This window comes from Botrytis deweyae (assembly GCF_014898535.1).
Source record: "Botrytis deweyae strain B1 chromosome Unknown BDEW_032, whole genome shotgun sequence".
NCBI lineage: Eukaryota > Fungi > Ascomycota > Leotiomycetes > Helotiales > Sclerotiniaceae > Botrytis > Botrytis deweyae.
Genome location: NW_024066239.1, coordinates 1 through 13050, shown reverse-complemented (window position 1 = coordinate 13050; position 13050 = coordinate 1). Strand labels below are relative to the sequence as shown.

Here is a 13050-nt window from a genome sequence, read left to right as displayed (position 1 = left end):
ACTATGATTCTTTAATATTATAGAATTATTAAAAATTAAGAATTCAAAAAAGATACTATACTATATACAGATTAATATCTTTTTGAATTGCTTCGAAATATATAGTCATCTAAAATATTACCGAGTTCTACTCGGAGTCCACTCGCTCGTGCCCGCTAGAACCCTGAAAATCGGACTGATAGTTGACCCGATGCCGATCCCACATTGATGCCCCGATGCCGATCCTGTATCGATGCTCATAACAAATGGAAACCACTCAATGTATATTCAAATCTCTGATAGTAGTAATGAATTCTCTAAAAACAGTTAGATTTTAGTAAAGCGGGGTGTATATGATTTACCCTTTCACCTTCCGTACAGTTAGCCACACAGCCAATGCCAGAGACTCTTCTAGTACAACAAACTTAATAACGCGATTAGTAAACATATATTTCAGCGAAAATCAACTGTAGCATATACCCTCGGACTAACGGGAATACACGATAAGTCCACTACCCCTGTGATTAAGCGGATTCCCGGAGCATCCCAGGGTCCCCGCACAACTGTCAGTCACATAACAACCCAGCCGGAACACCAAGGACACGTGAGTTCTGGTATAAAATACCTAGGATTGCTTGAATCCAGGTGTGGGTTGTGACAGCAAAGCCTAAGATCTTACCCACCTATACTCGAAGTTCGAAAACCTTATCTTCACCATAATTAATCTATAGCCATATTAGACGCCCGGTATGGATTGTATACCGGCCGGATTGCGTTGTCCCTGCAGCAACATTTGATGTTTCAGAAACTCGTTGGAGGGATCATGAATACGGAAGTTACTTCCCCGTCTTAAGTTACATTATCGTTTATGGAGGAACAAAGATGGAAATTACCCTGACTCCAACGCGAAGCACTGAGATGACAGAAGTAAAATAGAAGATGCTTGAAGGTCTTGAATCTTGCCTTCTTGGAGTATATATAGCTTCCCATATCCGATACTCTTTCTGTTCTATATCTGCTTTAGATTCCACTTCATTTATCCTCAATCTTCCTTCATAACTCAACTATAGACTACTAACTCACACCAAAACTCGCAACATTCGCTCTTAAGTTAGCTTGTTTAACTTTGAATGAGTATCAAACTTGATTACTTCACTAAGCCTATAACTGAAGCCAATCAAACATTGTACAAAAGCCTCTGCAACTACACTATTACTCATCAAATTCTTTATCAAGAACGCTTACCATTTGTACCGTCAAAATGAGTGAGATAATTACTGTCGATTATCTTGTTGTTGGTGCAGGAGCCATGGGAATGGCTTTCGTCGACACCTTGTTCACCGATAATAAGGACGCAACGTTCGCTATTGTTGATCGCTACAACCGCCCAGGTGGTCACTGGAATAAGGCCTATCCTTTTGTCCGCCTCCACCAGCCATCTAACTTCTACGGCGTCAATTCCAGAGACCTTGGTGAAGACAAGATTGACATGACTGGCTGGAATAGCGGTTTGGCAGAGCTTGCAAGCAGCGATGAGATCCTGGCCTATTATACGCGGATCCTAACGCAACAACTCCTACCATCTAACCGGGTCACTTACTATCCACTTTGCGAATATACTAGTGGTGGCGAGTTCTACTCCACTGTCACCGGGAAGAAGTATTCTGTCGGAAACAAAACTCGGATTGTCGATGCCACCTTCATGCGTGTGAAGGTCCCTTCTATGAGCCCGCCTGTCTATAGTGTTGCGGACGATGTGAAACTTGTTACACCAAATGAGTTGGCTCAAGTCTCTCGGCCTTATGCTAATTATACTGTTGTTGGTGCTGGCAAGACTGGCATCGATGCCTGCCTGTGGATGCTAAGCATGGGCATTGATCCATCAAAAATCACGTGGATCATGCCACGCGACTCTTGGATGTGGGATCGAAGTTTCTTCCAGCCCGCGGAATCATCTGTCCAGGTACAGAAGACACAAGAGGTCATGCGACTAGGGGTCGAAGCGACCATGGCCGCCACATCCGTAGATGACTGGTTCAAACGTCTAGAAGCATCCGGGGTCATGCTGCGCGTATCTAAGGACGTCTGGCCTACCATGTTTCGCTGCGCTACAGTATCTTTCGCGGAATACGAACAGATTAAAAAGATCAAGAATATCGTCCGCATGGGCCGGGTGAAACAGATCACTACGAGTCAGGTGACTCTGGAACGCGGTGAATTCAATCCTGTGCTTGATACGCTCTATATCGATTGTACGGCTGATGGGCTGAAGGGATACGAGCCGGTTCCCGTATTCAACGGCAAAAACATCACTCTTCAGGCTGTCCGCACCTGCCAGCAAGTATTTAGTGCCGCCTTGATTGCCCATGTCGAGGCTGTGTACGATGATGACGAAAGGAAAAATTCTCTCTGCCGCCCGATATCGCACCCTAGCAAATCTACTGACTGGCTTAGAACCAGAGTCCAAGATCTTGAAAATACGTCATTATGGAGGACAGAGCCAAAAATGGTCATCTGGTTGAGCCAATCACGCCTTAATATGTTCAAGAACTTGCAACCAGCGTTGCCAGATGATCCCGAAAAGCGGCAGCTCGTGTTGCAAGCAATGCATGAAAAGGAGGTACCGTACATTAACAAGATGCGAAACCTTCTTGACGATCATGAAGCGGGAAATGTAAAGGTGGAATAGGACATCACTATTAAGGGACATCGCTATCAAGGGGAGAATTGCTTCCGAGGGCTAAGCTTTGAGTGAAGCATTCAATTAGTAGTTCCTAACACCCTACTACCTGGTATCACTAGTTTTACTGGTATTACAAAATATTTAGGGTTTTTAGGGTTAAATTAGGGTATATATATATATTTAGGGTCTACTCAAAATTTGGGATTCAATAGCGTTTTTACTTTTTTGCTAGCGTTATTCCTTATTAAGTTCTATTTTTAGAATTTTAACTGGTATTACAAAATATCTCGCTTAATATTAGAGCTAGCTTATTAAAACCAGCTTTTTTAAATTTTTTGAAAAAAACTGAATTAAATGATATAATTTTTATCCGAATCGGGCTTAGTTCGTTTTTGACTTAGAAAAATACGATTTTCTTTATTTTTATAATATTTTAATTCTTATTTATAAGCTTGAATATTGATAATTTCGAAAATCTTATAACATATTACTATAAATAGAATTAAAAACTGAATATTTTAGTATAGTTTTTATTATATAAATATAAAATTTGATTTTTTATTTTTCATTTTTACTGGTATTACTATTATTCAACTGGTATTACAAAATATCTTACGTAATATTGGAGCTAGCAAAATAATAATATTATTTTTGAAATCCTCATAAAATTTTGAGCTATATAGCGTTTTTAAAATTTTCGAGGGTATATACCACAATTACTTTCCACTGGAATATACATTAAACTGACTGCCTGCTATTTACAGAAAGTGATAAAGCATAAAGGTAGATAAGTATTCTATTAATTTAGTATTTTGTTTATTAATCAAAGCAATCTTTTAGGTGATATTGTATATATTGAAACTATTTTGAGTTAAAACTTGAAATCTGTAATTAGAATGAAATTATCTTTTGGTTTAAGGGATTTGTATAGGTTTTGGGGATTTGTAGTTTTTATAAAAAAAGCTCTTCAAGTTTTGATAATCTTATTTAGGGTCAGGTTCCCTTTATCCAATTTTATATTAATTCAATCAATTAATTATTCTATCGATTAGGGTCAGATATTATATAATATATTTTTGTAATTGCTATTATTATTATTCAATTATTTATTTTATTATTTTATATCACTTTTTATCAATTTTCTCTTATATCAAGAACAAATTTATACAATGGATTTTCTTCATTTTGATTCAACCTTTAATATTTTAATCTATATTAGTTATAAGTATACTTTTTATTTTATTGATATTATGTGTTATCTGTACAATTATTATAAATCTACAGTACTGTTAGGCAAGATTCAAGAATATATTCGCCTCTTTATTTTAAAATCTCTCTTATCTCCATGTAAAATGAAGTAATTACATATTTTAATAAATACACTGTTTATTCAGTATTTATGAATCTATAATAATACTTATTATTATAAATTGTATCATTTCAATCAGTTATTTGTTATTCGAATTTATGAACTTATGATTAATCACTTAAGAAAGATTCATCAATAGAATAAAAACCAAAAGATTAAAGACATTAAAATATACATTTTATTTAAGGATTCGATCTACTTTCCTATTATTTATTAAACCTTTTACATAATAAGTTTTATATAATAATACTTCCTTATTAATAATGGTAAATCTAATTATAATATAAAATCGATAAATATTATAAATATTTATATACAATCTCCTTCGACAATTACTATCAGATTGCTTCCTACAATTCTTTGAGAATAAGTAGAATAGATTTTAATTCAAAAGCTTTAAGTATTTAAGTTTATTATTACTTTACATTACAAAACTGAAGTTTCTTTATAATTGGATTTAATTTAATAAAAATAATATCTTTGAGGTTATAATTTAAGTCAAATTGTATACCTTTATAAGCTTCTGATATCTTATTTTCTGTTTGATTTTAATCAAATGGATAATCATTTTATTCTTATATTTGAATCCTTCAATCACCTTATCAACTAAGTTTACAAATCCCTTCGAACTAATCGAATCAATATATTTGATTAGCAGTATATCAATAGCTTCCTTACTCGATAAACAATCAATTTCTCTTTAGTTCACAAACTACAGGAAAACACCTACATCAAGTACAAAAAGATATAAAAGCAATTACTAAGCTTCGTCTATCAATATATTTAATTTAATCAAGATTCTAATCTCTTTTATTATATAATTAATGCTTAAACAATCACTCTTGACTAAGTAATACAGATAATAACCAATCTTATATAGAAACAATAAAGTATTGGAATAATGCTAGTATTATTTTAGCAAAACCTTGATTATACTATGAATCATTTGTATATCTTATTATTAGATTATACTTTATTCGATATAATTTATGATAGTATTATTATTGCCTTTATAATAGTTTTTGATATTAAAGATCCTGGATTATTAAATAATCAGAACGCTATTTTTAGTAATTCTCTACACTATACTCCATATCTCTCTACCTTTATCAAAATAACTCAACTTCTTGTTATTTAGAAAACAGTAATTTCAGTTGATTGCGGTGAGGTCTTACATATCATTAATATATTAAATATTATACAAAAGCAGTTTATAGTATATAACATACATTCCCCTATAAACTGGGTACAAAAGCTGTATAGTTTTGATAAGTAGATTAATAAGGTTACTATTTCTTTAGAATATATTATTTAAACTAATAATAACAAGTTTTTTAATTATAAAAGCTTAGAATTGGGAATAATTGATTTAAAAAAGTTTTTATCAATTCAGATAATAATAGTATAATTGCTTTTAAAGAAGTTGCTATATATATATCTAAATGAAAAATGAAATAATATTGTTTTGACAATCAATCTTTACAAACTGAAAAATAATCTAGTTAATAGTAAGTTTGATTAGAGTTTTTTAGACAATCTTCGAAATAAGTACCTCCAAGGGTATAATCGATAGCTGCTTAATTGTATTCTTAATAAAGATTAATTACAGTAAGAGTTTTTAATAAAAGATATAAAGATTATATGGTGGTATAAAACTATTAAGTAATATTTTTAAAAAACAAATACTTTCCTTAAGCGGTTGCTTCTTCTCATTTATATACTTGAAAAACAGTCTATATGAGGAACCGAGCTTTTTAACCTTCAGCTATATAATACTGCTTACGGACTACAGCGAAATATCTTTATAGAGAATAACCTTGTTAATTTTGTTACCTATTATCACAAGGACTATAATATCTCAGAATTAATCAAAATCATTCACTAATATCTACCAGAAGTAATAAGTAAGCTTCTGATTTATTATATTTAATTGATTTAATTATTCTATAAACAGTTATATATACTTATTCTTAATAAAAACCTAAGTGTTTTAATCTTTCTTTAAGTAATCAAAAAGGAGATTCAAAGTTTACTATAACCTAGTAATTACTTAATAAATATTTTAATATAACAATTCAAATAGTACTTCAATATAAATACAAATATTCTTCTTTAGCGGTATATAGTAATTGCGATTTTTTGCTAGTACATCCAGTAAACTAAATTTCGAAAAGATTATAATATAAATACAATTGAAAACTGAAATAATATACAAACTGCACATACTGCTAATACAATTAATATAATCTATACAAAAGGAATAAAAAAAGCATTTAGTCATATTATCTCTATAAATATAGAATATCAATAGATTAGTAGAAAATAACATATATATTTAGAATTTTTTGGATTTAAAAGAATAACTTAGATATAATTTGTAAAGCTATATTTATAAACACTTAATTCTAGATAATCTATTGACCTCTTAGTTAATTATCAAACGCCACTTAAATGCAAAGCTTTTAATAAACTATTAATTTAAAACCAAATGAATAATATCAATTATTAATAAAAACAAAAGCCAAAAAGAAAAAGAGTAATTTTATCTTGAAAAATTAGAAAATCGATTCGATATAAAACGCTTTTATAATCGTTGTTTCAATTATCTCTTTTTATAATGTTTTTGAAGATTTGATTAGATTAATGCTAAAGAGGAAGCTTTATAAGCGTACTAATTTGATAAAAGAGATTGGATATTATGATATATTGTGTATTAGAATTGTTATCAATTATAAGATATCTGTCGAATAGCCGATTTCAAGTATAAAGAGATTATATATCGATTTCCGGATATAGTAATACCACTCTGTTATAGGGTGTATAAGTAGGTAGGTAGTTTATAATAGTTTTGGTGACACTTTTAACAAATCTTTGAAATTAAGCTTAAATATATATTTTAGTTTGGGGAAATGACAAGTTTTGGAAGAAATGTGTGTATTCAAGTTAATTGTATTGCTGCCATTGTTATTTAGGAGTTGGCATGAGAGAAAGAAATTCGAGTGAGGTGAAGAAATGCAAATGAGATAATGTAACGTATGGGGAGCTCGTGCATATGAGGAGTTCGTGCATTTTGCCCCACTACCCTACCAAAAACTACTTGAAATCGACTACAATACAGCTTTTAGTAGAATCTGAATCAATAGAATCACTTAGTACCTCTTCCTCTTCCTTATCCTCTTCTATCTCTTCAATAGGCCTTTTACATGGCCATCCCCGTAGCTTTTTTGCGACCGATCTCTTTTCAGCCTTTCGAGCGATTTTCAATACTTTAGTAATACTGAAGACAAATTGGCTCTGCAATCTAACCCTCTTGCCCTTTTTATAAGTTTTTTGTTGATTGAGTATTGCTTTTTGTTCTTCAAATTCTTTTTGAATCACTACAAGTTTGGTATTCTGCTTTTCGAGTAGTTGGGTTACCCGTCTCGCATATCGACAAGTTGGACTTGCAATAGGCTTGTTACTTGTTAAAGTTGAATTAAATACTAAGTTTGCTTTCCGGAGTTTTGTTCCATTAGGAGGAGAGCTTTTCAATACCGAGAGGTTTAGCTGAAGGGTTTTTCTTGATCGCTAGGAGGTAATAGATTGAGGTTGGAAGGGTATAGATAGTTAATTAAGCACTCTACCACTACAAAACGGGACTAAATCAGCACCTCTCTATTCGCTATGTATATTTTCGATAAATAAGGCCTTTTTACGAATAATTTGGTATAATGTCACCCATTCTGCCCGCTGGAATTGCGTGATGTTAGTGTGGATAAGCTGATCAATCTCAAGCGTGTGGTATTTCTTTATTGGGCCAAATACCCCTACATCTAGTGGTTGGAGTAAGTGGGAGCAGTGGAAAGATAGAATAAGGAGGTTGATATTATTGTTGATATAGAAACTGATCATATTGCTAGTTATATAGCTGGAATAGCCATCTGCAATGAGTAGTTGTGATTTGTCTTCAGACTTTTGTTGAGATTTAGGCTCAAATACAGTCTGCAATTACTCAAATCCATGACTGTTTGAAGTCCAATCGCTATTACTTGTTGAGAATCTCCAATCCGATGGTATTTCTTGTAATATCCAGCTTGAATTAGTGTTTTTGGCTTTGAATATAATTATGGGTGGGAGAGCCCCACCAGCAGTATTGATACACTCAATTATAGTTATCCATTCTTATTGTTTAGATATAGTCTTCCAGTTAGATTTCTGAGTAAAATCGATTATTATACACATAGATTGGGTAGTTCCTACCGTGAATCCCGTTTTGTTCATATTGTAGATGTTTTGGAATTTGTATTTCTGTTTAGCAAAACGCGACCGGAATACACTAAACCACTGGGAGATCTTATCGTATATAGCCCCTTGTTGTTTTGCCAACTCTAATTGTTTAGAGTACATTCCCTTTAGTATAAGATATCGATTTAAGAGTCGGTAGAGCCATTTGTGGCTAATTAGAGATAGTTGAGTATACTGAGAATGTAAGGAGGAACTAAGCTTGATGTATCCCTAACGAATTTTTTCAGTTGTTTCTATAACCAACGCTGGAGTTGCTGGATATCCAGTACTGGTAAGATATATAATCCATTGTTTTAGGGTTTTTTCTTCTGTATTTGATAGTATTTGGGCTTTTTTATAGACTGTTGCATTAGTTTTCTGTTCAGTTATTCGGTTATGTAGTGTTTGAATTAGAATTTGAAAATGGAGTGTTGTAGTTTGAATTGATTTAAACTCTTTCTTTTTTCAGTTAGTTATTGCCTTCTATATATCCTCTTTGGTATATACTTTAACAATTGCTTTTTTATAGCCTATTGTGGGTGGTTGTAGGGATTAGTAGGTAGGGTGGTAGGGCAAAATGTACGAACTCCTCATATGCACGAGCTCCCCATACGTTACGTTATATAAGATTGCGATATGTAGAATTTCGACGAAACAGGCTTTATGATGGGAGTTATAAATGCTGGTATAGTAATTACTAGTGCTGAGAGGAGTAATAGGAGTAAAGCAGTACAACCAGGTAATAGGGAATGGGCGATAGTGATTATATGTAGTAGTAGTGTAGAGGAAATTATACCTTTATTCCTGGTGGTTTAAGGGCAGGTGTATCTTTTCAATTAGTATACGGAAACCAATCTTCCTACAGATTAGGCTATTAAACCTACTAGTAATGGGTGGACGAATAATGAGATAGGATTGGAATAATTAAAATATTTCGATAAATATATAAAGGATTGTAGAATAGGCAAATACCGAATGTTGGTGTTAGACGGATATGAAAGCTATGAATCCATATCTTTTCAATTATATTGCAAGGAGAATAATATTATATATATATACCTACCACCGCATTCAAATCATTTAACTCAACCATTTGATATCGGATATTTTAATAGATTAAAACAAAAATATAATACTCAAATTGAGAGGTTTATAAGGGCATATATCAATTATATCTCAAAGATCGAATTCTTTATAGCTTTCAAAACTGTATATCAACAATCGATCACAAATCAGAATATAAAATCTGGATTTTGAGAAACAGAATTAATCCCCTTTAATCCTGAAATAATATTTTCAAAATTAGATATTCGAATATATACACCTAGTCCTCCTCCTTTTGTCAATTTAAACCTCTGAACCTCTCAAACTCCTTACAATCCTATAAAAGCTTTTTTTCAATCAATATTAGTTAAATCTCGAATCAATCGTTATTAATCAAGCTTTCCTATACCTATATTTGAGATTGTACTAGCTCTAGCTAAAGGTATAGAAAGATTAGCTTATAAGAATACACTTTTAAGTATAGAGATCCATACACTTTGGGCAGTAAATAAGGTATTAAGTAAATGTCGATATATAAAAAAACCTAATTACATTAAGGAAGAGTATTTATTGGACAAAAGACTTTTAATATATTATTTCAGCAAAAGATTGATGTTCAGATTCAATATAACAAATATCAAAAAGAAAGGAATCCTAACTATTATTCTAAGGATTTTTTTGGTGGTCAGCACCGGTGGTGACCACTACCCTAAGGGGGGTGGTGACCCTCCCAAAAAGTCACCATTTGGTCACCACTCCTCCACGCTCCAATTTTGGGCTTTTCGAAAATCTGAAAAAAGGGTTCGATAGAGATTCAATTGAATTATTCATATCTGATCTTACTTTTTCGATATTCTTTATATTGATCGATCTGTACAGTTAACCCTAAAGCTTAGGGTTGGAGAGGTCGAATGGAAGCTATGGTAATTTTCGAAAACAGGGTAGTGGTGACCCGCGAAATAAGGGAATTTGGTCACCACTTCAAATTCAATATATAATAGGAAATTGATAAATATTTTATAGAAAGCTAGGGTTTATTTTAATGAATTTATCGAATTCTGAAAACAGATTTTAATTATCTTTTAAATTGATCGATCTGTACTAATTCTAAAAAGGTTTCAATATATAGGTGGTGAGAGCGGTGGTGACCACCAAAAAGTGATGTGGGGTAACTGAATCACATGATCACAACGTCGATAATACTAAAATACTAATAAGAATACCACCTAATACTAATTTACTATTAATCTAAATACTAATAAGAATACTAATACGAATACTAATCAAAATACTAATTCGAAGAAAAGTCTAAATACCCAAATACCAATAAGAATACCACTTAGAATACTAACCTAAATACTAATAGAAATACTAAGAAGAATACTAAGAAGAATACTAAGAAGAATACTAAGAAGAATACTAAAATACTAATCTAAATACTAATCTAAATACTAATCTAAATACTAATCTAAATACTAATAGAAATACTAATAGAAATACTAATAGAAATACTAATAGAAATACTAATCTGAATACTAATAGAAATACTAATAAGAATATCAATAATATACTAATAGAAATACTAATTGAAAGAAAAATTTAAGTACTAAAATACTAATCTAAATTCTAAATACTAATATAAATTCTAAATACTAATCTAAATACTAATCTAAATACTAATTTAAATACTAATTTAAATACTAATCTAAATACTAATCTAAATACTAATAAGAATACTAAAAAGAATACTAAAAAGAATACTAAAAAGAATGCTAAAAACAATACTAAAAAGAATACTAAAAGGAATATAATAAATACAATTTTAAAAGACTATCATTTCTAAGATCATATATTCAAAGACTATATATTAAAAGCTTATATATTATAAGATATATATGAAAAGATTATATATTATGAGATATATATATAAAAAGACTAATCCCGATGACCTTAATACCGGTGAGCTTATTCCCGGTGATGTTCTAATATAGGCCCCCTTATAGGCTAAAAGTCCTAGTAAGCTTTATTATAGGCTCTGTTATAGGCCTTTAAGCCTATATACGACTCCCGGTGATTGAAATCCGGTGAGCTTATTCCCGGTGAACTTATTCCCGGTGAGCTTAGATTCAATGGTTATAGGCTATATAAGCCTAAGTTATAGGTACTATATGCCTATATACGACTCCCGGTGATTGAAATCCGGTGAGCTTATTCCCGGTGAACTTATTCCCGGTGAGCTTAGATTCAATGGTTATAGGCTATACAAGCCTAAGTTATAGGTACTATATGCCTATAAGTGGATCACCGGGAGCTAGTATTATTAGTATTGATTGCACGTAAACGAATTTGTCGGAAATTATTTTTTTCGTAGAAATCAATTGTATATGAAATTTCGACTAATAAGGACCCTATGGGTATATGAAAGGGGTGAGCTTGAAACCATTCAATATATGGTGATTCTAATATTAGTGGTTTTTAGGCTTACCCTTTTCGATTTAGGCCTTGGATATCATTATATTTAGGGTTCCAATAGCCTATAGACCCTATTATTGAAAGCTAGAATCCTTTTATGTATGGGTGAGCATATATAGAATTAGTATAGCTGATATATATAGGGCACTAAGGCTATATTATATAGGGGCTTTTGGGTACCATAATATAAGAATTAATCCTATAACTTTTTGATTGGAATTCTAATATTATATTTTAATATTAGGAGTCTATAGGCTAAAAGGGCGCTATTCAATCCTGATGATATAGTGCTATAGTCTAATATTTAGGGGTTTCTTATATAGTAGTATTCAGGGGCTTTTAGTTCTATAATAGGGGGATTTCAGCACTATATTTGGGGCTCTTTTTTTCGATATTGGGGGCTTTTAGTTCTATATCTGGGGGCTTTTAGTTCTATATCTGGGGGCTTTTAGTTCTATATCTGGGGGCTTTTAGTATTATATCTGGGGGCTTTTAGTTCTGTATCTGAGGGATTATAAGTTTTATATTAGGAGGCTCTTATTTTTGATCTTGGGGGCTTTTAGTTCTATATTAGGGGAATCCTATTTTTGATATTGGGGGCTTCAGGTTCTATATTCGGGGGCTCTTATTTTTAATATTAGGGGATTTAGTTTTATATCATGAGGGCTCTTAGTTCTGTATCTGAGGGATTATCAGTTTTATATTAGGGGGCTTTTATTTTTGATTTTGGGGGCTTTAGGGTTTATATTTAGAGGACTTAGGGTTCTATATTAGGGGCCTCTTATTTCGAAGTTTGGTGGTTCAATAGCCTATAATCTTTAATATTGAAAGCTAGAATTTTTTATATATGGGTGAGCATATATAAAATTAGTATAGTTGATATATATAGAGCATTATGGGTAATTGATATTAGAGTTTTAAATCAAAATTTAGGGGCCTTGATTTGATATATAAAGGGCAAAAATTAGTATTTAGAGAGCTTACAAAGTCAATAATATATTGGGGTGTTTCGATTTAAATACTAGAGGGACTTTAAATTGTATATCAGGGGGATCTTAAAATATATTAAGGGATTTTAAATTGAATATCAGGGGGATTTATTTTGATATTAGGGGGATTTTAAATTGAATATCAGGGTTAGGGTTAGGGTTAGGGTTAGGGTTAGGGTTAGGGTTAGGGTTAGGGTTAGGGTTAGGGTTAGGGTTAGGGTTAGGGTTAGGGTTAGGGTTAGGGTAGGTTA

General features: G+C 31.9%; 1 protein-coding gene across 1 annotated transcript; it reads left to right on the top strand.

The window, feature by feature from the left end:
* Positions 1-1240: 1240 nt before the first annotated feature.
* Positions 1241-2668, top strand: EAE98_009903 (uncharacterized protein; the record flags this gene model as incomplete). The annotated part of the gene is made up of 1 exon (XM_038957524.1): positions 1241-2668. One exon carries the CDS (start codon positions 1241-1243, stop codon positions 2666-2668), a length of 1428 nt encoding a protein of 475 aa, XP_038805987.1.
* Between the last annotated feature and the right edge of the window lie 10382 nt (positions 2669-13050).